The sequence below is a fragment of the Pan troglodytes genome, chromosome 6 (genome assembly GCF_028858775.2).
Source record: "Pan troglodytes isolate AG18354 chromosome 6, NHGRI_mPanTro3-v2.0_pri, whole genome shotgun sequence".
Lineage (NCBI taxonomy): Eukaryota > Metazoa > Chordata > Mammalia > Primates > Hominidae > Pan > Pan troglodytes.
Window position 1 is genome coordinate 108,281,590 of NC_072404.2, and position 24,011 is coordinate 108,305,600.

The 24,011-nt window shown below is 43.1% G+C and overlaps 1 protein-coding gene across 23 annotated transcripts in view; it reads left to right on the plus strand.

Moving 5' to 3' along the window:
* The window catches only part of TRRAP (transformation/transcription domain associated protein), a 171,456-nt gene that overhangs the window by 9,098 nt on the left and 138,347 nt on the right, over positions 1–24,011 (plus strand). For 22 of the 23 annotated variants that reach the window (XR_010158594.1, XR_010158595.1, XR_010158596.1 and 19 more), the window contains 14 exons: positions 2,796–2,906; positions 4,905–5,009; positions 6,277–6,360; positions 8,230–8,286; positions 10,205–10,330; positions 11,903–11,980; positions 12,160–12,248; positions 13,104–13,200; positions 15,865–16,003; positions 18,650–18,728; positions 21,151–21,385; positions 22,489–22,852; positions 22,943–23,040; positions 23,512–23,706. Coding sequence is in view for 17 of the 23 variants with exons in the window: in XM_009453677.4 (XP_009451952.1) it covers positions 2,796–2,906; positions 4,905–5,009; positions 6,277–6,360; positions 8,230–8,286; positions 10,205–10,330; positions 11,903–11,980; positions 12,160–12,248; positions 13,104–13,200; positions 15,865–16,003; positions 18,650–18,728; positions 21,151–21,385; positions 22,489–22,852; positions 22,943–23,040; positions 23,512–23,706 (1,857 nt within the window). In the remaining 6 variants the exon portion in view is untranslated. The remainder of the gene's footprint in view (positions 1–2,795; positions 2,907–4,904; positions 5,010–6,276; positions 6,361–8,229; positions 8,287–10,204; positions 10,331–11,902; positions 11,981–12,159; positions 12,249–13,103; positions 13,201–15,864; positions 16,004–18,649; positions 18,729–21,150; positions 21,386–22,488; positions 22,853–22,942; positions 23,041–23,511; positions 23,707–24,011) is intronic. The other variant, XM_063814751.1, reaches the window with a different exon arrangement.

Below are 24,011 nucleotides of genomic sequence, written 5' to 3' on the forward strand. Positions count from 1 at the left end.
AGTTGGCCCAGGAGACAGGTGCTCAGGTGTGTTAGCTGGGCGTGGTGGTGGGCTCTGTAATCCCAGCTACTCTGGAGGCTGAGGCAGGAGAATCACTTGAACCTGGAGGTGGAGGTTGCAGTGAGCCGAGATTGTGCCATTGCACTCCAGCCTGGTGACAAGAGTGAAACTCCGTCTCAAAAAAAAAAAAAAAACAAAAAACTGCAATGGTTTTCTTTCCTTGCTCCATACTGCTTTCTGATTTTTGACTGTTTCACTGTCCTTCCTTTATAGACCCCTCTTCTGAAGTTACATTATGTTATAGACAACTCCAGATCTTTCTCTTTAGCCCCACATTTAACTGCCCAGGTGTCTGGTCTCACCAGCTTGTCAGACTCCTGATAGTAAAAGTTGAACTCCAGGACAGGTGCGGTGGCTCCCGCCTGTAATCCCAACACTTTGGGAGGCTGAGGCGGCGGATCACGAGGTCAGGAGATCGAGACCATCTTGGCTAACACGGTGAAACCCCGTCTCTACCAAAAATACAAAAAATTAGCCGGGCCTGGTGGCGGACGCCTGTAGTCCCAGCTACTTGGGAGGCTGAGGCAGGAGAATGGCGTGAACCTAGGAGGCAGAGCTTACAGTGAGCCGAGATCACGCCACTGCACTCCAGCCTGGGTGACAGAGAGAGACTCCATCTCAAAAAAAAAAAAAAAAAGTTGAACTCCAGTCCAGATGTGGCGGCTCATGCCTGTAATTCCAGCACTTTGGGAGGCCAAAGCAGGTGGATCACCTGAGATCAGGAATTCAAGACCAGCCTGACCAACATGGTGAAACCCTATCTCCACTTAAAAAAAAAAAGTTAGCCAGGCGTGGTGGCTTATGCCTGTAGTCCCAGCTACTCGAGAGGCTGAGGCAGGAGAATCACTTGGATCCTGGAGGCAGAGTTTGCAGTGAGCCAAGATCACGCCATTGCACTCCAGCCTGGGCGACAGAGTGAGACTCCGTCTCAAAAAAAACTTAAAAGTTGAACTCCTTTCTCTTATGCTTCCTTCTCCATCATGCTGAACTCTGTTGATATGCCTTTTACACTCGTGCTTTCTCTTGATTTTGTGCCTTTGCATGTGCTTTTCTTAGAATCTTCTTTTCTACCTTTTCATGGGTAGCTCCTACTTGCCTTTCAAGTTTTAGTGTAAATGTCACTTCTTCAGGAAGGTGTCCTCCGCTCTTGGTTACATTTAGTAAATGATGTCTCACAGTTATATGTTCCCTTAGTTGTTGGCATATCCCCCTTCATGGTTCTGTATCCTTAGTCTTTTTGTTTGATATCTGTCTTTCTTCTGCTGCTGCCTCCCCCATCTCTGAGGGCATGAATATTATGTGTTCTGTTCATTATTTTATCCCTTTTGAGCACATGATAGGAGTTTAGTAAATATTTGTTGAATGAATAAGTGAAGCATTAAACAAGAAAAAGGATTTGGGTATTAGATATACTTGATTTGAATCCACTTCCAAAACTTTACTTTTTTTTTTTTTTTTTTTTTTGATATGAGGTCTTGCTATATTGCCCAGGCTGGCCTCGAATTCCTGGGCTCCAGTGATCCTCCCACTTCAGCCTCCTGAGTAGCTGGGACTACAGACCAGCTAGTGTGCCCATTTTCAAAACTTAACCTCTTAGATCCTCTTTCCTTATCTGTGAAATGGAGATAATACCTATCTTAGAGATAATACCCATCTCAGACTAAATGAGAAAGACTAAAAGGTACACAGCACAGTATTTGACATGTAAGTGCTCTGTAAATAACAGCACAACACTTCCGAGCATTTCCTGTAGGCAGTGTTAGAAACTTCATAAACTTTGCATATATTAACTCATGCAGTCTTCACAATAGTCCTATAAGGAAGGCGGGAAATAATATCCCCCAGAGTTTAGGTAACTGTCCAAAGTTTCTACTTCCTAAGTGGGACCCAGAAACTGCCCTAGTATCTTCATGCTGTAGTTTTATTTCCTATTCCCCCCCTTTTTTTTTTTTAAAAAAAAAAAATAGAGACAGAATCTCATGCTGTTGCCTAGGCTGGTGTGCAGTGGCATCATCATAGCTCACTGCTGCCTTGAACTCCCGGTCTGAAGTGATCCTTTTACTTCAGCCCTCTGAGTAGCTAAGACCACAGCACAGGCACGTGCCACAATGCCCTGCTTTTAAAAAAAAATTTTTTGTAGAGATGGAGTCTTGCTCTGTTGCCCAGGCTGATCTTGAACTTCTGGGCTCAAGGGATCCTCCTGCCTCGGCCTCCCAAAGTGGTGGGATTACCGGCATGAGCTACAGTGCCCAGCCCTTCCTATTCTACTTTTAAAATCAGTACTAGGATCAATAATAGATTAGATTAGATTATAATATAATTAGTATACATCTAATTAGCACATAATGAATATACATCTAACTAATACATTGGTTTGCTCAGGCTCTTCGTTTTCCAGATCAAGAAACTGAGACCTAGAAGCTAAATAATTTCATAGAGGTTTCATACTTAGATCGTGGCAGAGACAAGCTAGTACAGGTTCCAGGTTCAGCATTTCCCAAAGGATTGGTATTTCTAATTTTAATAGGAAAAGTTAGCATTTAGTTTTCCTGAACTGGGTTTCAGAAATACAATCATCCTAATTTAAAATTATGTTATTACTAAATAATACAAGTAGCACAAATTTGCTTTTGGCTAAAATGTTTTATATTCCTTTGCAGTTATTATAATGTGTAAATTTGAAATGAAAATACATACACATAACTGAATGGGGTCTTTTATTTTTGCACAATTAGAATGTCACGTCATCTCCTCAGTATTCTACATTCCTAGAACATATCATCCCTCGATTCCTTACATTTCTCCAAGATGGAGAAGTTCAGTTTCTTCAGGAGAAACCAGCACAGGTAATGTAAAAAAATAACATGAGAAGACAAGGGTGCTGTGGGATTGTGACCAGTTACGAATTAACTCAGAAAACTTACGGTTCCACTTAAAAACGAAAGAGGTTTTGTCACATAAGGATAACTTTGTTCAAGACCGCTGCCTCCTCAGTTACATGTCTTGGTTTGATTTTTGTCTAGGACGTCTCTTTTACAATTTAAATTATTCACATTTGCCAACTGATGACATGTGTGTACACTGTTTACTATAGACCAGTGCAAATGTATACAGAAGAAGGAATGACCACCCCCCATACCTATTGCCTAGCTCCAATCTTACAATCTTACTGTCTTATTAATGTCAGTTCTTTTTTTTTTTTTTTTTTTTTTTTTTTTTAAAGATAAGGTCTCACTCTGTCACCCAGTCTGGAGTGCAGTGGTGCCATCATAGCTCACTGCAGCCTTGACTTCTTGGGATCAGGTGATCTTCCCACCTCAGTCTCCCCAGTAGCTGGGACTACTGGTGTGCGCCACAATGCCTGGCTAATTTTTAAAAAATTTTCTGTAGAGAATGGGGGTCTTGCTATGTTGCCCAGGCTGGTCTTGAACTCCTGAGCTCAATAGATCCTCCTTCCTCAGCCTCCCAAAATTCTGGTATTACAGGTGTGAGCCACTACGCCTAGCCTAGTGTTAGTTCTTATAGCTCATGGTCAATTTTGTTTTATCGACACGCCCCCAACACACTGTTCATACCTCCCTACCTTGATCATTTAGAAATAGTCCATATATATATATATATATATTTTTTTTTTTTTTTTTTTTTGGGAGACGGAGTCTCGCTCTGTCACCCAGGCTGGAGTGCAGTGGCACGAACTCAGCTCACTGCAATCTCTGCCTCCCAGGTTCAAACAATTCTCCTGCCTCAGCCTCCCAAGCAGCTGGGATTACAGGTGCATGCCACCATGCCCGGCTAGTTTTTGTATTTTAGTAGAGACCATGTTGGCCAGGCTGGTCGTGAACTCCTGACCTCAGGTGATCCGCCCACCTCGGCCTCCCAAAGTGCTGAGACTACAGGCGTGAGCCACTGCGCCTGGCTTACCACTTTTTCTATAAATATTTCAGCATGTAGCTCTTTTTTTTTTTTTTTTTTTTTGAGATGGAGTCTCGCTCTGTTGCCCAGGCTGAAGTGCAGTGGCGCAATCTCAGCTCACTGCGAGCTCCACCTCCCGGGTTCACACCATTCTCCTGCCTCAGCCTCCCGAGTAGCTGGGACTACAGGCGCCTGCCACCACGCCCAGCTAATTTTTTGTATTTTTTTTTGTAGAGACAGGGTTTCACCATGTTAGCCAGGATGGTCTCGATCTCCTGACCTCGTGATCTGCCCACCTCGTCCTCCCAAAGTGCTGGGATTACAGGCATGAGCCACCGCGCCCGGCCCAGCATGTAGCTCTTAAAAATAACTTTTAAAAAACATTCCCATAATACCCGCTTATTAGTAAATAAAGTATTTTTATATCATGCCAGTGCAAGACCTTACATATTTGACCTTTTAGTTGTCAGCTCCACAGACAGAATCACAGAAGCTTAGTACAGCTCATGATGTAACTAGTCCTTGGGCCCAAGGTAGTTGGCGATAGCATTATGGGAGCTAATGCGAGATGGTAAGGGGAGATCCCAAACTATGTTCAGTTTGTGTTTTGCTCTTTTATCTTCAATGAACTCCATGTTCGTACACCAATGTCCGTTGGACTTACTGATAAGCCGTGGAAGGGGAGAAATTGGCTTAGTCGATTTGGTACAGAGTTGTAGAAATACTGAAAATGATCATCTGCAGTACTTACTTTGGGTTACATTTAAGTAGTTTCTAGGACTGCTTCAAAAACTGGGTCCATTTTGTAGGATGGTGGTTCATTCCTAGTGCTGGGTGTAAACAGCTGTGTGACACTTGCAGAGTGTGAGATAATTAATTTGGAACCCTTGGAAGTATTTTTATCCTTACATTTATTTATTTTTTCTTGCCAGCAACTGCGGAAGCTCGTACTTGAAATAATTCATAGAATACCAACCAACGAACATCTTCGTCCTCACACAAAAAATGTTTTGTCTGTGATGTTTCGCTTTTTAGAGGTAAGTTTTGAGAATTAATTCTTGTCATATAGCCGTATGTAAAACTTTCACTGATTTTTCTTATGGTAAATTTCAGCATTATACAACTGTTTTATCTTTCTCCCAAATTCCAAGTCACATGAGTAAAAATTTTTCTTAATGTCCCTTTTCCCTCATTTCCTCCACTCAGAAAGATTACTTAATTGAAAATCATTGTTTGAGTTACTGAGGAATTGGCCAGACATAGTAGGTACTTTGAAACGGTTGCGGATGGTGAGCCGGGTGCAGGCCCACAGACGCCCAGTGAGTGGCTCACTTGCATTGTTCTTTCCGTGTGTATCTCCAGTGTGGCGCATCACACCTAGTACATGCTCATAAAGAGTATCTCACATCCTTGGGGTGAATCCATCTGGTACCTCCAAATTGTTTTCTTGCTTCTCTTAGTCTTTCTTTTTTTTTTCTTTTTTGAGATGAAGTCTTGGCCCAGGCTGGAGTGCAGTGGTGTGATCTTGGTTCACTGCATCCTCCACCTCCTGGGTTCAAGTGATTGTCCTGCCTCAACCTCCCGAGTAGCTGGGATTACAGGCCCGTGCCACCATGCCTAGCGGATTTTTGTATTTTTAGTAGAGATGGGGTTTCGCCATGTTGGTCAGGCTTGTCTTGAACTCCTGACCTTGTGATCCACCCGCTTTGGCCCCCCAAAGTGTTCGGATTACAGGCTTGAGCCACCTCGCCCAGCCCTCTTAATCTTGATGCAATTAGATTTCAGTCGTGTTTCTGGGCCCCTTGGAAAGATGAGCTTGGATTCTGTCTTGGCTGGGGCGCTTTGTTGCTGTGTCATGTCAGCCACAGTGCTTAACCCCTGAGATTCCACGCCCTCACAGGTCAAATGTAGATGGAACCCCATCCTCACAGAGCATTTGTAAGGTGCTTAGCACAGGGTCCAGTCCTTGGCACTTGCCCAGTAATTCTTTCCTGGTCTTTTCACAATATTGTCCAACAATGGAAAGTGTCATTTGGGCCATGAAGTCCTTAGCTCCTGGTGCCACTTTCCACGAAGGCCAGTGAAGCCCCTGTCCAGGTTACTCATGCAGAGCTGGCTGGTGGGATTCCCTTCTGGTGGTGCACCGAAGCTTTCTGTCTGGGACAACTGTGTTCTGTGAGCTGATGAATTTTCAGCAAATCCAATAGTTGGTTGATGGAAAGTGTGTGTGCAGAAACTGCTGAGAAAATTAGCCTTTAAAGTGAGTCTTCAGAAATATAACTTTCTTTAAATGCTTTTTTTTAGACGGAAAATGAAGAAAATGTTCTTATTTGTCTAAGAATAATTATTGAGCTACACAAACAGTTCAGGCCACCGATCACACAAGAAGTAAGTTGTTTAAAATCCTTATAGCATTTATAAAGTGTGTCAACATGTTCCTTCTGTGAAATTTTTTGCTCTCTCAAAGTTGGCTGAACACATACTGTTTTCAAGTGTAGAAATACAGCCTAAGTTTGGGGCAATTCTTTATGAGTTTAACAGTGACTTAAAAAAATGTTATTATCAATACTTTGCTAAATTGGTTCAGTAGTTGAAATGTATTAAATGACCAAACTGACAGGTTATTTGGGCTGTTCTGGTATTTATGCGTATGATGTACAAGTCATTGTATGTTGTACAGGGATTAAGATGTGGGCTCTGAAGCCAGAGCCGGGTTTGAATCTCACCTCTGCAATTCAGTAGCTGTGTGACATTGGTTAAGTTTGTAACCTTTTGGAGATTTTTCTGTAAAGTGACAGTAATCATAGTATGTCCTTAAAATGTCATTTGAGGAATTAGACATAAAGTTTAAAGTTCTTAGCACAGTGATTGGCATCTACCTATACAGTAAGCAGCAAGTATGCATTTACCATAATTATGTCTTCTCTGATGATAACCTAAATAAGTGCCTGTTATAGACGATTTAGGGTAGAAATTATTTATTAAAATTAAAAATTATTTATTGAATTAAATAACTTAAAATAGAAATTAAAAGCATAAAGATGAAATAGGATTCCTACCATCTCAAAAACAGGATTTTATGTCTTGGTGATTTTCTTTCCGTTCCTTTCTCTTTTCTTTTGTTGTTTTTTTTTAGATGAGTCTTCCTCTGTTGCTCAGGCTGGAGTGCAGTGGCGCAATCTTGGCTCACTGCAACCTCCGCTTCCCGGATTCAAGCGATTCTCCTGTCTCAGCCTCCCCAAGTAGCTGGGACTACAGGCTTATGCCAGCACACCCAGCTAATGGTTTTTTTTTTTTTTCTTTGTATTTTTAGTAGAGATGGGGTTTCACCATGTTGCCAAGCTGGTCTGTAACTCCTGACCTCATGTGATCCGCCTGCCTCAGCCTCCCAAAGTGCTGGGATTACAGGCATGAACCGCCATGCCCGGCCTTTTCTTTCCTTTTTCTCACCTTAATGTTTTTGTATATTTTCTACATAATTGTGGTAATACTGTATATAACATCTTATAGCTTGATCATGTTAAGTGTAAGCATTTTCACAGTCATAAAAAATTCTGTATACAATTTTTAAAAAAATTTTTGTAGAGACAGAGTCTGTCTATGTTGCCCAGGCTGGTCTCAAACTCCTGACCTCAAGTGATCCTCTAGTCTCGGCCTCCCAAAGTGTCAGGATTGTAGGTATGAGCCACTGTGCCCATCCACAATTATTTTTTAATGGGTACATAGTATTCTTTCTTATGGGTGTCCTTATTTCTGGGTATTGAAGGTATTTCAAATTTCTTATTTTAATGGTTATTATGGAATACCTTTGTTTACTGTTCAAATTATTTCATAGACTAGCTTTGTAGGAGAATTGCCAAGGCAAAGGCATTGAAGTGTTAATGCTCCTGTGTTAAGCTGATTTCTAGGAAGGTTTCAGTGGTTTACGGCCCCACAGTATATGAGTCTTTCTCTCATTCCATCCTATCAGGCATTGTGTATTACTATTTTATGAAAGGCAAAAACTGGCATTTATTTTAAATTTCAACTCTTTGCTCTTCCTGAATCAGAAACTTGTTTTCTGTTTATCAGTCCTTTATATTTACTTATTTTTTTTGTTTGTTTACATCCATTGCCTATTTGTATCTTGAGCCCACCATTTTCCTTACCTCTCTTATGAGTTCTTATGTAGTAAGACAATTACAACTTTTCTTATTTATTATGGGTATTTTCTGTTTATGAATATCTTCCTATAACGAAAGTGTCTGCTTTTTTTAGATTCATCATTTTCTGGATTTTGTGAAACAGATTTACAAGGAGCTTCCAAAAGTAGTGGTATGTTTTTACTTTGGTTTTAATTAGTTATATTTGTTTATACTTCCTTATTCCAAAAAGACTTTAGAACAGTTGGGTTGCAGAAATAGTGTGTGGGGAGGGGTTACTATTTTAGAATGGGGAATGTTTAGCAATGGTTAGAAACTGGGTTGATAAGTCAGCCATTCAAAAAAGTAGCTTTTTTAGTTTTTCTGTTTCACTTAAGTACTTTTTTTGTACATAAAGGCAATATGTTTTTATTGTAGAAATTTTGGAAAAATAATTGTCATAATTCATTTACTGGTAAGCAACCATTGACATGGAGGTTTTGCTTTTGGTTTTCACTTTGTGCATTTTAAAGACGGTTGAGTTTACAGGCTCGAAGACTTTTTGGGGAGGTGGTGTATATTTTCAGTTTTTTTTTTAAATTTTACTAACTTTTTTTTTTTTATCTCATTAAGAACTCTTTATAAGCAGTGCCACAATATACAGGTTTGTGGAGTAGAGGAGGAAAATCTCCTCATCTCCTTCCTGCTTATTAGAAGTAAACACTCTTGCCAGTTTGGAATAGCTTCTTCCAGACTCTTCTTCTGGGAATCATAATTCTTTTTTTTTTTTTTTTGGCTGGGGGTGCGGGGGTACGGGGTCTCTGTCTGCCCAGGCTGGAGTATAGTGGCGTGATCTCTGCTCACCACAGCCTCCCCCTTCTGAGTTCAAGCAGTTCTCCTGCCTCAGCCTCCCAAGTAGCTGGGATTACAGGCGTGCGGCACCCACCCAGCTAATTTTGTATTTTTAGTAGAGGCTGGTCTTGAACTCCTGACCTCAGGTGATCCACCCACCTCAGCCTCCCAGAGTGCTGGGATTACAGACGTGAGCCACTGCACCCAGCCTAAAGATTTCTTTTTTAATCTTTAAAAAGTTTTTAAATTGATATAAGATAAAATTGACTCTTTTTGGCATTTAAAGGATTTCAGTCTGGGGAGAATGTATAAAACTTAAAATTAGTGACTTTGAGTTGTCAAGTCCTGCTACCTGCCCTCCTGTCAAAGCCCGAGCGCTGCTTTTCATAGGCAGCTGCCTTGTTGAACGTGAAACCCCAAATCCACTGAGAGCGAAGGTTGGCAGTGAGGTCCTGGCTTTTAAAAATGTCCTGTGTTTTGGCCAGGGGCAGTGGCTCACCCCTGCAATCCCAGTACTTTGGGAGGCCCAGGTGGGTGGATCACCTGATGCTGGGAGTTCGAGACCAGCTTGGCCAACATGGTGAAATCCCGTCTCTACTAAAAATACAAAAATTAGCCAAGCATGGTGGTGCGCGCCAGTAATCTCAGCTACTTGGGAGGCTGAGGCGGGAGAATCACTTGAACCTGGGAGGTGGAAGTTGCAGTGAGCCAAGATCATACCACTGCACTCCAGCCTGGGCAACAGAGCGAGACTCTGTCTCAAGAAAGAAGAAAAAATGTCCTGTGTTTTGCTTGTTCCCTCTTTGATGTCTATTTAGAGAGTGAAAAATTAATCAGTGGGGACTGCCAGCTCGTAGTTTCTTCCCAGGAGGGATGGAGTGCTTTCTTTCCTGCCTCACTGTGGTAGGAATGTAATACGGTTTGTATTTAATCATTTATTAGCCAGGGCAAAAAGAGTAGAAAATACTTTTAGGCAAGCTTTGTCTTCTGTTGTTGAAGATGGAGAACATGGTCCCTGTCGTGTTATTTTTATGGTCCTGTGGGAAGAGTAAACGTCTAGTGTGTGTTGGTTTAGGCTTTAAGGGGCATTGGAAAATGAATGGCTGAGCCTAAATACTGTGGAGTTGGTGCAGCATAAAAATGTAGAACATGCTGTTTTTTTCCACCAAAGAGTCAAGCGTCTTTTTTTTTTTTTTTTTTTTTTTGAATGAATATTGGGTTTGACTTTAGGAAAAAATATTTTTATGACTTTTATGTAGAACCGCTACTTTGAGAACCCTCAAGTGATCCCCGAGAACACAGTGCCTCCCCCAGAAATGGTTGGTATGATAACAACGATTGCTGTGAAAGTCAACCCGGAGCGTGAAGACAGTGAGACTCGAACAGTGAGTGTTTTGCTGAGTTATTTCTACCCGTGGCTCCTGTAGTTTCGGATACTGGCCTGTTAAACCATTTTTTTTTTTCTTTTTTTTCTCTTAAATACTTGGAGGCATTTAAGACAAACGTGTGTGCCTGGCAAAGCATCACTGGTCCTTCTCTGCAGCCTGGGAGGGGTGAAAGTGACCTGTTGGGTATCATTGATGCCCGGCTAGAAAGATAAGGTTGTTGTTGAAACCCAGAATCACCCTGCTGGGAAGAGCAGCAGACCAGGTGTGGGATGTCTGTTCTGTCCCTTAGCTTTGAGTCTTTTGACATTAATAAAGTCCCTTAAACTATAGATAAAAGCATATAGCTCAGTGACTGAGAGTGTGGGCTCTAGGACAGAGAGCTCCAGTACAATGTCCTGGCCCCACTGGGGTTTTCTGACTCCAAGAAAGTTAATGAACCTGCGTTCTGACCTTATTTTTCCTCTCATTATCTGAAAAACCTGTCTCACGGACTTTGTGAAGGTAATGCTGGCATGGTCCGCAGGTAATGTATCATATATTTGTGGTGTCTGCCACATAGGTAACATGTTTTGAGCACTTACTATGACAATTTTTGTGATTGAATTATTATCCATGTTTGTTTTTCTGAAATGGTTGTGCAGAGTGTTTCAGTTGTGCTAGGATGAACAAGAAACTTTGAGTAACGCTTTCCTCCTTTTGTTGTTCTTAGTTAGAAATTTGTTTTCTGAGTATCATTCCTTTGTATTTTCTTTTTTCCTTGTCTGTTCATATCCATTGCCCATCTGTATTTTGAGCCTGACATTTTCCTTGTTTCATGAGTCCTTATATATTAGGACTGTTGAACTTTTCTATATTGTAAGCATTTTCTGTTTATAAATATCTTTGAATAAAACTGCTGAGTAAATTGTACTTTGTGCTGTTCTTTTAAATAAGTGAAGTCATAGGCATTCGTTTTAAAAATTTCTCAGATGATTTGAATCTCCAAGTTTGGACATAGTTTCCTGAACTTTTTACAAATGATTATGTAGAAAAATATGCAAACCTTTAGGCCGGGCACGGTAGCACACACCTGTAATCCCAGCACTTCGGGAGACCGAGGTGGGCAGATCACCTGAGGTCAGGAGTTTGAGACCAGCCTGGCCAACATGGCAAAACCGCATCTCTACTAAAAAACACAAAAATTAGCTGGGCGTGGTGGTTCATGCCTGTAATCCCAGCTACTCAGGAGGCTGAGGCAGGAGAATGGCTTGAACCCAGGAGGTGGAGGCTGTAGTGAGCCAAGATCGCAACACTGCATTCCAGCCTGGTGACAAGAGCAAGACTCCATCTCAAAAAAAAAAAAAAAGAAAACCTTCATATTGAATTGTATTAAATGATAGTTCTGCATACTTTGTTTTCAACATAGTTTGGATCTTTCATCAGTTTGGATCTTTCATCACAAATATTTACAAAGAGGTGTCACTGTTTTCCGTTCTCTCTCTTTCAGTGGGTGATGCTCAGTGGGCACTGGTGGGGGCTATTTTAAATGCCACAATGGTAACCCAGGTCCTACCCATTTCTGTCTTCCAGCATTCCATCATTCCGAGGGGATCACTTTCTCTGAAAGTGTTGGCAGAATTGCCCATTATTGTTGTTTTAATGTATCAGGTATGTGTATTGCTCATTAGTCTCTTGGGTTTTGGGCTTCTTATAAGAAAATTGGCATCTGGGGCAAAAAGATGTGTATAATACACACATGCTAAATAATGTGATGATTTTTTGGTATGCCAAATTTTGTCGCCACAGCAGAGTGTCAATGTATGAAAATCTGGTATGTTTGCTTTTAGCTCTACAAACTGAACATCCACAATGTTGTTGCTGAGTTTGTGCCCTTGATCATGAACACCATTGCCATTCAGGTGTCTGCACAAGCGAGGTGAGGCGTCACTGTAGCCGGCTGCCACAGTGCCTGGATTCCAAGTAAAAATACACTTGCTGTTGTCATTCTTAAGACATGAAAATTATGAGTGATCAAATTTTGGTAAAATTATATGCACTGTTGACTTTCTGCACCTGTGTTTCAGGGATGACAGTTGTAGCTATTTTCGTTCTTAATTTGGAAAGATGAGATAATAGCTCGTATTCTGGTGTGTTGTAAATTAAAAATGTCGTCAGGCATTACCGTGCTCAATGACAGCTATGGCATGTCCAAGCCTTGCTCACCTTCAAGACTTTGTTCTTGCTGATTGTTCAGCTTGAGTGCTAGAATGTTCTTTACACCCTCAGTTCCCCATCAGCCTTCATCTCCAGATAGGCTGTGTTCATCCTTTGAAGCCCCTCGGTGAAGCCTTTTCTCAAACCTAAGGACGTTCCTCCTGAGACTGTCTTCATGCACCCTCTGACTTGGAGCCTGTCTGGCTGTGTCATTTGAGGGCAGCATCTGAGGAGGAATCTTCTTTGGCCATCGCCACGGCCCTAGTCGGGGTCTTGCACTGAGCAGATGTTACACGAATTCTTTCTGCGGATTGAGTAGAACGGCCTGGCACTGGCTTTGTGGGATTCACATTGTAACTGCTATGGAATGGGCTGGAGAACTGGTTGGTGTGTTTCCTTAAAACTTTTATGTTATTTGGAATTGCACGAAAAGTGTAGACACCTTTGCTATTGTTGCTGTGTTGTTTGGGTCTGTGTGGAAATCAATCTTTTGGGTTTAATAATGGTTACAGGCTTTTAATTAATACTAACATCACTCATAATTGAGAGGTAATATTTTTGTTCTCTTCTTATTCAGGCAACATAAGCTTTACAACAAGGAGTTGTATGCTGACTTCATTGCTGCTCAGATTAAAACATTGTCATTTTTAGCTTACATTATCAGGATTTACCAGGTAAGGTCATTGACTTTTATGTCAGGTTTATTGAGATAGTTTACATACAATAAAATTCACCTTTTGTGGGTATACAGTTCTAGGAATTGACAAATATTGGTAATCATTACTAACACATCAAAATACGGTACATTTCCATCAACCTCCAAAATTCCATTGTTATATATTTGTTGTCAGTTTCTTCCCACCACCTCCATTCCTTGGCATACACACCGATTTATTTGGTCCCCATAGTTTTGTCCTTTCTAGAATGTCATCTAAATGGAAATGTCCAGTGTCTAGCTCTGCAACCTTTTGAGTCTGGCTTCTTTCACTTAGCAGTAATGTGGAGATAGGACCTTGTTTTACTGATTACTTTTTATTGCTGTGTAGTTGTCTTTGCTTGGCAGCCTTAACAAAAATCCCATAGCCTAGGTTGCTTACACGGTAGCAATTGTCTCACAATTCTGGAGGCTGGAAGTCTGAGATCAAGGTTCTGGTTTCTGCTGAGGGCTTTCTTCCTGCCTTGCAGACAGCTGCCTTCTGCTGTGTCCTCACAATGGCGAACAGAGAGGGAGAGTTCTCTCCTCCTCTTACACGGCCACAGTCCTGCCAGATAACGGCTGCAGCCCTATGACCTCACTGAACTTTCATCCCCTCCTGAAGACTCTGTGTCCAGATACAGTCACATTTGGAGTTGGGGCTTTCACATGGGAATTTTAAGGGGATGCAGCTCAATCCACAGCAGTAGAATCCCATTGTGTGGATGTATCATGGTGTGTGTTTATCCATTCACCAATTGATGAGTATTCAGATTATTTCTAATGTTTTTGAAAACAGCTTTATTATTTACTTACTATTTTTTGAGATAGAATCTCACTCTGTTGCCCAGGGTGGAGTGCAGTGGCACAATCTCAACTCACTGTAGCCTCTGCCTCACTGGTTCAAGCTATTCTTGTGCCTCAGCCACTCGAGTAGCTAGGATTACAGGCATGCACTACCATGCCTGGCTAATATTTGTATTTTTTGTAGAGGTGAGGTTTGGCCATGTTGCCCAGGCTGGTCTTGAACCCCTGGCCTCAAGTGATCTGCCCACCTCAGCCTCCCACGGTGCTGGGATTACAGGCATGAGCCAGGCCTAAAAACAGCGTTATTGAGATATAGTTTATGTATCATAAAGTTCCCCCTCTTTAAGTGTACAATTAAGTGGTTTTTAGTTTAGCCACAGATTTGTACCATTACCACCATCCAATTTTAGAATAATGTCATCATCCCAAAAAGAAATCCTGTCCCATCAGCAGCCTTCCTTGACTACGTGCTCTTGGCAACCACGATTGTACTTTCTGTCTTTACGGATTTGCCTGTTTCATTTTTGGCCATTATTAATAAAGCAACTATACACATTTACATGCAGATTTTTGTATGGACATATTTGGTTCATTGACTTTTGCTGCTGTTAGAAGTTGTGTGTTGTGGCAGCTAGGTGTGAGAGAGATTGGGATTTAAAAGGCATTATCAGTAAAACTGATGAATTTCTGGGTGCTTTTCTGAGGAGACTGTATGGTGGATTTTTGTTTCATTTTTTCATGCATAGTTGTGTTCTTATTTAAATCATGAGAACTTGAAGGAAAAAATACCTTATCTCCTTTTAGTGTTTTTGAAAAGAATTCTTATATGATTGTTCTATAGTATGGAATAAATTCAGTACTGATCTATATCAATGGAATTGGATTATAATTTATGCTTTTTGTATGGCTTTTATTTCAGAAAAATAAAAATTAAAGAGCTGAATTGTTTAGAATAAAAACTACTTTTGAAAGCATTTGTAATCTTTTCCCCCTTAATTTTAATGCATACGATTAGATAATGATAGCTTACATGAAGAAAATGGAACATTTGGTGTCAAAAGTCAAATTAGGTACCCCTTGACATTTTAGTCAGCTTGCGTTATCTTGGTGAGTGGCCTTCTGCTGACACCGCAAAAGAAGATTGTGATTAGGGCCTGTTCTGAGTTGGCTCAAGTTGACTCCACTGTTGTTCACAACTTACATTAATGGGATGACTAAGTAAACAAGTAATTACCTTAAAAAAAGTCTTAGAAGCCTGGCATGGTGGCTCATGCCTATAATCCCAGCAGGTGGGAGGATTGCTTGAGCCCAGGAGTTGGAGGCCAGCTCGGGTAACATAGCAAGACCCCCATTTCTAAAAAAAAAAAAAAAAAAAGAAAGAAAATTAGTCAGGCATGGTGGTATGCACCCTTAGTCCCAGCTTCTGAGGTGGGAGGATGGCGTGAGCCCAGGAAGTCGAGGGTCACTTGAGTCAAGCTTAGTCTTAACGATTTTTTTTTTGGAGACAAGAGTCTCACTCTTTCATGCTGGAGTGCAGTGGCTTGATCTTGCCTCACTGCAGCCTTCTCCTCCCAGGTTCAAGTGATTCTTCTGCCTCAGCCTCCCAAGTAGCTGGGATTAAAGGCATGTGCCATCACACCCAGCTAATTTTTGTATTTTTAGTAGAGATGGGGTTTCGCCATGTTGGCCAGGCTAGTCTTGATCTCCTGACCTCATGTGACCCACCCACCTCGGCCTCCCAAAGGTCTTACTGAATTTTTAAGAAGCTGATAACATTTGAATTTTTCTTAACACTCTCCTGTCCGTGTAACTGTGTCATCTCACTCTGTTCTTACAGGAGTTGGTGACTAAGTATTCTCAGCAGATGGTGAAAGGAATGCTCCAGTTACTTTCAAATTGTCCAGCAGAGACTGCACACCTCAGAAAGGAGCTTCTGATTGCTGCCAAACACATCCTCACCACAGAGCTGAGAAACCGTACGTCCAGCCTGTCTTGTCTTGAATGCTGATGCTAGTCCTGTGGCCATCTTTGGGGACTCGGCTGACATTCCATAGTTGTGCTGTGAGGTTTCCATGTATCCTTGCTTCCTTCATTGCTGTCTTGGGTTCATTCTTTCCCCTCTTTTCTCTCCCTCTCTGCCTCCCTGTATTAGTCTGTTTTCACGCTGCTGATAAAGACATACCCGAGACTGGGCAATTTACAAGAAAAAGAGGTTTTATGGACTTACAGTTCCACATGGCTGGGGAGGCCTCACAGTCATGGCGGAAGGCAAGGACGAGCAAGTCACATCTTATGTGGATGGTGGCCCGCAAAGAGAGAGCTTGTGCAGGGAAACTCCCCTTTTTAAAACCATCAGATCTTAGCTGGGCACGGTTCTTGTGCCTCAGCCTCCCAAGTAGCAGAAATTACAGGCATCCACCACCACGCCTGGTTAATTTTTTTATTTTTAGTAGAGACGGGATTTCACCATGTTGGCCAGGCTGGTCTCGAACTCCTGACCTCAAGTGATGTGCCTGCCTCAGCCTTCCAAAGTGCTGGGACTACTGGTGTGAGCCACTGCACCCAACCTCTTTCCAGTACTCCTGCCATGAGTAAGAATTTTGGAGGTGTGTTGGGGACCTATGTAGCACAAGGATTCTTGTAGATCTGCTAACAGATTCGGCTGGGTGTGGTGGCTCACGTCTGTAATCCCAGCACTTAGGGAGGCCGAGGCGAGCGGATCACGAGGTCAGGAGATCGAGACCATCCTGGCTGACACGGTGAAACACCGTCTCTACTAAAAATACAAAAAATTAGCCAGGCGTGGTGGCGGGCGCCTGTAGTCCCAGCTGCTCGGGAGGCTGAGGCAGGAGAATGGTGTGAACCCAGGAAGGCAGAGTTTGCAGTGAGCCAAGATGGCGCCACTGTACTCCAACCTGGGCGACAGAGCAAGACTCCGTCTCAAAAAAAAAAAATCCTTTTCATGCTTACCAGGTCACCTCCTTCCCGTTACTGTACAAGCTAGCCCCTTCTGAGGGCATAAAGCTTGGTTTTAATCAGTGTTCACAGCTGCTAGCCAGAATTGCTGGCTTCCCAAGCTGCTGCTCTGCAGGGGTTGATCACGTTAGACTTTCGGGGTTCAGCTTTTAGTCTTCCCTTTTTTAAAACTCCGTTTACTAGTTGGCTTGATTTTTTTTTTTTAACAAGATATTATAGGATGGTTTATTTTGAAGCCTTTTAGTAGTTCCTGAGACTTAAATAGACATTAGCATCACATCTCAAAGTTTTGGTGGAAAGAAACATTTAGAGAATCATGTTAAATGTTAACTGTGTGTTACAGTTAAAACGTCCACTTCCACCAACATTTTCTCTTCACCTTACTTTTTTGGCACCTGCAACGTTATCAAGTGGTAACTCATTTTCACTCATTCTGAAGAGCCAGTGGTTTGAGAAAACCTGCCATTTTAACAAGTTCAGCATTTTCCTAGAGATTCTGGTTCTGGGTCATGGAAAGGATCTGGAAAGTAGTGGTCATGCAATTTCATCTCCTATCACTCCTCCCTCTGCTGGAGGTGTTCCCACCTCCCCAGCCAGTTCTCCACATCACGGCTGAGCCCTTTGCATCCCTCTGTGCCTCCTTCATCTTGGCCACTTCACTGCAGCCTGCCTGGCCTGTTGCATCCTCTGATCTCAGAGGGGCCTGCTTGTGGCTGTTTCCATTTGGCTGTTCCTCCGTGTGCTGCCTGGCTGTGCAGTTACCTAGAGATGTGCATCTTGCACATTTCAGTGTCTGCATTTCTTTTATGCCTTTGACCCTCAATAGCTACGAGCTGGTGGGAAATGTACTTTATTTGACTTACTGCAGCTGGCTTTATGTCAGGCTTATTCCAGAACCTGAACATCCTTTGGGATGATTGTATTAATAGAACTCCCCAGGGGAAGTGTGGACATGCTGTCGCTGCCCCATCTGCACATCCTCAGAAGCCTGAATTGTCCCTGAGTGGTGACCGGTTGTTTCTATAGAACCCTGGTTAGGTTCAGGCCTGCAAGGACGCAGAGAGTAAGTTTAGGGGTGGTTCCACCTGCAGGAATAGAGCAAGAGAGGAACCCCGGTGGGGATTCTGATGAGCATCATCCAGGGCATGCGGAACCGTAACCTGGGACTCATGCCTGTGAGAACATTGTAAAAACGCCTGGACCTTTGTAATTTACATAGAGAAACATCCTTAGGTCTTCTCAATATGCTTCAGGGTAGTAAAGGGGCATTTAGGAGATCCTGTTCCCTTGTCCAAACTGGTTGGGAGGGTGGTGACAATGTTTAAGGATGGTGGGATGTGCCCACAGTTAAGTATCAGAGGTGGGATCTCTGCCAGGGGACACCAAGCTGATTTATTCTTAATTTGATCTCTGACCCTGAACGTGACCCTGACTGCATCTTTGACAGCAGGTGGCTGGTGTGGCCCAGCAGAGCTGCTATGTTAGACTGAAATAGCACTTGTGCCTTTCTGGTCTCCTCTCTGTCCCTTTTCAGGTCTGGATTGCATATCAGACTGTGGGCTGGCTACTTCGAAAGCACTGTAAAGTAATTTAATGTGTGTAATTGGTTTTGTTAGTGATCTGTGCAATGGATGTTTGTCTTCTAGAGTTCATTCCTTGCATGGACAAGCTGTTTGATGAATCCATACTAATTGGCTCAGGATATACTGCCAGAGAGACTCTAAGGTATGAGATTAAACCAGTGATATCTGGTTGGTTAAATGCCAGGAGCATCAGTTACTGGCACTTCATGTTACAAGTGTTTCAGTGAACACCGGCTGTTGAGCCTTGACACACCTGTTAGGTTAGCAATTGCAGGATTTTTGTTTTTGTTTTATTTATTTATTTGTTTATTTATTTATTTATTTTGAGGCCGAGTCTCACTCTGTCACCCAGGCTGGAGTATAGCAGTGCAATCTTGGCTCACTGCAACTCTGCCTCCTGGGTTCAAGCAATTCTCCCTGCCTCAGCTGCCCGAGTAGCTGGGATTACAGGTGCCTACCACCATGCCTGGCTAATTTTTGTATTTTTAGTAGAGATGGGGTTTCGCCATGTTGGCCAGGCTGGTCTTGAACCCCTGACCTCAGGTGATCTGCCTGCCTCAGCCTCCCACATTGCTGGGATTACAGGCGTGAGGCACTGTGCCCAGCCAAGAATTGCAGGATTTTTGGAAAGCCCTTAGATTACTTTTTGTGCTTTAGCTTAAAGGAAGAAATCAGAGTAATCATCTTGATTTAAATTTTAGGTAAAACTTTATCTGACTTTATTACTGTTTTTTGCATTTTGTATAATGCATCTTTTTTTGTTAAAAAGAAATTTTTTTTTTTATAACCTACCAGGAAGATAGAAGGGAAGAAAACCTTTTGGTCCTGCACAGGGAGATGGAGTAATGTTGCTAATATCTTAATGTATGTCCGTATAATCTTTGTTTCTTACACTTAAAAAAAAAAAAAAGTAGTTGTGGCCAGGCACGGTGGCTCACGCCTATAATCCCAGCACTTTGGGAGGCCGAGGCGGGCAGATCACCTGAGGTCGGGAGTTTGAGACCAGCCTGACCAACATGAAGAAACCCCATCTCTACTAAAAATACAAAATTAGCCAGGCGTGGTGGCGCGTGCCTGTAATCCCAACTAGTCGGGAGGCTGAGGCAGGGGAATTGCTTGAACCCAGGAGGTAGAGGTTGCAGTGAGCCGAGATCATGCCATTGCAATCTAGCCTGGGCAATAAGAGTGAAACTCTGTCTCAAAAAAAAAAAAAAGTAGTGATAATGGTTACTATTTCTAAAGCAGAAAATTAACATTTAATCATCTTTACATTATAAAATGAATCAATATTTGTCATATTTTACTTCCAATAAGGAAGGCATGATGGATCTTTTAAAAAATGTTTAGGTTCCTTTGAATATGATGCAGTTTTCTCACTGTTTTCTATAGACAATGTTATAAAATATTAAGACATTTTTTGTAACTTGGGGTTGAACCTGCCTAGAATTGGACGTTAGATTATGTTACTCCTGCTCGAAGCCCTCCAGTGGCTTTCTGTAGTTCTTAGAGAAAACCCAAACTCTTGACCATAGCATTTGAGTCTCTGCGTGATTTGGCTCTGTCCACCTGTTCTACATCTTGTGTTGGTCCTTCCTCTCTGACTTGCTGCAGCCACACTGGCCCCTGCAGCTCCCCTCTCCAATCTGCTGCAGCACGCCGCCCCCTACAGCCCCCTCCCTGACCTGCTTTAGCCATGCTGGCCCCTATAGCTTCCCTCTCTGACCTGCTATAGCCATGCTGGCCCCTACAGCTGCCCTCCCTGATGTGCTGCAGCCACACTGGCCCCTATAGCTTCTTGGCTACTTCAGGCAGTTACCACCTCTGGGCCTTTATCTTTCCTGTTTCTTCCATCTGGAAATTTCCCTGGATTTTTGCCTTATGGCCCCTTTTTGTCCTTAAGATCTCAACTTCAGTGCCACCTCAAAGGAACTGTCCCTGGAACCCTGTTTAAGAATAGCTCGCCCCACTCATCTTTCTCATGTGCCCTTTTCACATCTCCCCCAGCACTTACTAACTTGTGTAGCTTATTTCTTTACTTGTGTGTTCTCTGCTGTAAGTAAGCTTCCTGAGGACTGGGGCTCTACTTGGGTCACTGGGGTGTCCCTGGCAGGCCCAGGATCTGGCACATGACAGGTGTCCTTGTGTTTAGTGACGGAAAAAACTAGTAGCCTGAAAATTCTTCCTGTGTCTCTGTAAAGTGGTCATCATATATAAAGATTGGTTGACCCATCCTATTTATTTTTGAGCAACAAAACCCATTCAGTGCATGATCAAGCTGGTAATATTCCTCCTCGGCTTAGCTGTATGTGCCAGCATCTATTAGTAACTTTATGACGTGCACAAAGTTAACCTTTTAGCTTGGAAGGTAAAGATGGAGGTATCAGTACAAAACTTGAGCCCTCTTCTGTCATGTATCTGGGAGAGAGTAATGTGGTGAAAATGGGCCATGTAACTGTGCCGACCCAGGGGTGGTGTTCCTGGGGCAGATGGTGATATCCTTGGTGGCCTGCTGCAGCAGGCATGGCCACGTGGGAATGAGCACTAGTGGAGGTCTCTGCCCGCAGGCCCCTCGCCTACAGCACGCTGGCCGACCTCGTGCACCATGTCCGCCAGCACCTGCCCCTCAGCGACCTCTCCCTCGCCGTCCAGCTCTTCGCCAAGAACATCGACGATGAGTCCCTGCCCAGCAGCATCCAGACCATGTCCTGCAAGCTCCTGCTGAACCTGGTGGACTGCATCCGTTCCAAGAGCGAGCAGGAGAGTGGCAATGGGAGAGACGTCCTGATGCGGATGCTGGAGGTACCAGCTCTTCTGAGAGTATCATCCATCCTGCACTCTATCCTGTTTGTGGCTAAACCTTTTTTTTTTTTTTTTTTTTTTTTTTGAGACAGATCCTTGCTCTGTTGCCTAGGCTGAAGTGCAGTGGCGTGATCTCAGCTCACTGCAACCTCTGCCTCCTGGGTTCAAGTGATTCTCATGCCTCAGCCTCCCAGGTAGCTGGGATTATAGGCATGCACCATCATGCCCAACTAACATTTTGTATTTTCGTAGAGACAGGGTTTTCCCATGTTGACCAGGCTGGTCTCGAACTCCTGGCCTCAAGTGATCCTCCTGCCTCAGCCTCCCAAAGTGCTGGGATTACAGGCGTGAGCCACCATGCCGGACTTGTGGCCAAACTTGAACCAGTGCTGTAGGGGCGGCTCGATTGCTAGGCTTGATCCCAGGAGTTAGACCACCTAGGTTCAGACCCAGGCTCCCCAGATGCTTCACTTCTGTGCTCCAGTTTTTTCATCTTTTCACTTGGGGTGATGATATCTGCCTCATAGGATCCCTGTGGGAGTTAAATCAGGCAGCGCTTGAAAGCTCTTAGCACACTTCCTGGCAAGTAATTAGGAGAGTTATTTTCTGGGGGCATAGTACCCAAGTGCTAGACTGGCTGTGGACCTCTCTGGGGAGACACCCAGAGTGTGAGGGATGTGATTCCTGAGCCCCGGGGGTGGTGGCGGGGCCCTGGTGGGATGAGGTCTGTAGTCCTGGATGAAATCCAGGCCCTGCTTGTCAGGCCAGTCACTCAGCCTTCCTGAGCCAGACTCTGCACATGCAAAACAGATATGGTATTGGGAGTAAATCGGCACCTTTCTTTTCCTTTACACGTGGCACAAAGGAGGTGCCCAGATGTTACCAGCCTTCCACCAGTTTTGTTGGGTTGGTGCGAAAGTAACTGCAGTTTCATCAGAAGTAATGGCAAAAACTGCAATTCCTTTGACACCAACCTCATAGAAAAGCAGCATGACTTGAGCAGCTGGTGTCAGTCCCATCTTATTTTACTGTGATCTGAGCAGTATTTGGCCTGTTGAAGAAGAATAATTCTGTCTTCCCTCTTGAATTTCTCTTCCCGTTAGGTTTTCGTTCTCAAATTCCACACAATTGCTCGGTACCAGCTCTCTGCCATTTTTAAGAAGTGTAAGCCTCAGTCAGAACTTGGAGCCGTGGAAGCAGCTCTGCCTGGGGTGCCCACTGCCCCTGCAGCTCCTGGCCCTGCTCCCTCCCCAGCCCCTGTCCCTGCCCCACCTCCACCCCCGCCCCCACCCCCACCTGCCACCCCTGTGACCCCGGCCCCCGTGCCTCCCTTCGAGAAGCAAGGAGAAAAGGACAAGGAAGACAAGCAGACATTCCAAGTCACAGACTGTCGAAGTTTGGTCAAAACCTTGGTGTGTGGTGTCAAGACAATCACGTGGGGCATAACATCATGCAAAGCACCTGGTGGTAATTCTGCTCTTCAGTTATGTAGACAAACAATAGTTTTCATAAAGTGAGTTTTATTCAAGCTAACTTAATATACTTTCTCTTTTCCAGAAGCTCAGTTCATTCCCAACAAGCAGTTACAACCCAAAGAGACACAGATTTACATCAAACTTGTGAAATATGCAATGCAAGCTTTAGATATTTATCAGGTAAGGAAGTGCCCTCCAGCCAGGCTTTCGCATATGGAAAGTACCTCTTAGTATTAGAGGTGATAGTGATGGGGTGGCAGTGAGAGCTGTTAGTATTTGGATGGTCCACAGTATTTGTATACCCAGATGTGTTTTGTTCCACAACATAGCACTGCGTTTATGTGGGAATTCTTATTTATAAGAGTCTATGTGCATTTTTGTGGGGCAGATAGTGTAAACGGAATGCAATAAAAATGTAAGACTTAAGTTTAATAATTTTTTTCATGGTCTGAACACCTAGAGGTTTTTTTTTTTTAATTCTTTGCCAAAATTAAGGTGAGAAAGGAGAATTTAAAAGGTTTTGGAGGGGGACATTTGTTATCTAATTTAAGTGCTCTATTTTAAGTATGCAGCTGATCTGGTTACGTAATGGAACATATTCAGAGAGGTTCAGTTTTAATGCCCATGGGCGGCTTTTTTCCCCTGTATTAGGTCCAGATAGCAGGAAATGGACAGACATACATCCGCGTGGCCAACTGCCAGACTGTGAGAATGAAAGAGGAGAAGGAGGTATTGGAGCATTTCGCTGGTGTGTTCACAATGATGAACCCCTTAACGTTCAAAGAAATCTTCCAAACTACGGTCCCTTATATGGTGGAGAGAATCTCAAAAAATTATGCTCTTCAGGTATAAAACTCCTTTTTTTATGTTGTTTGAACATTACAATTCTTTGTTTATGTCTTAAATACTTTTTCATTTATTTCAAGGATTTTAAAAATAATGTAGCCAAGGATGTGCTTATAGCTCAAAATTTAAAGAAATATTAGGCCATAATGTCTTGAAACAATTCTTAGAAGATTCAAATGCTTTGGATCAGTTCCTTTCGTTAGTAGAAATAAATATGTGGGCCAGGTGCAATGGCTCATGCCTGTAATCCCAGCACTTTAGGAGGCCGGGGATTGCTTGAGCCCAGGAGTTTGAGATCAGCCTGG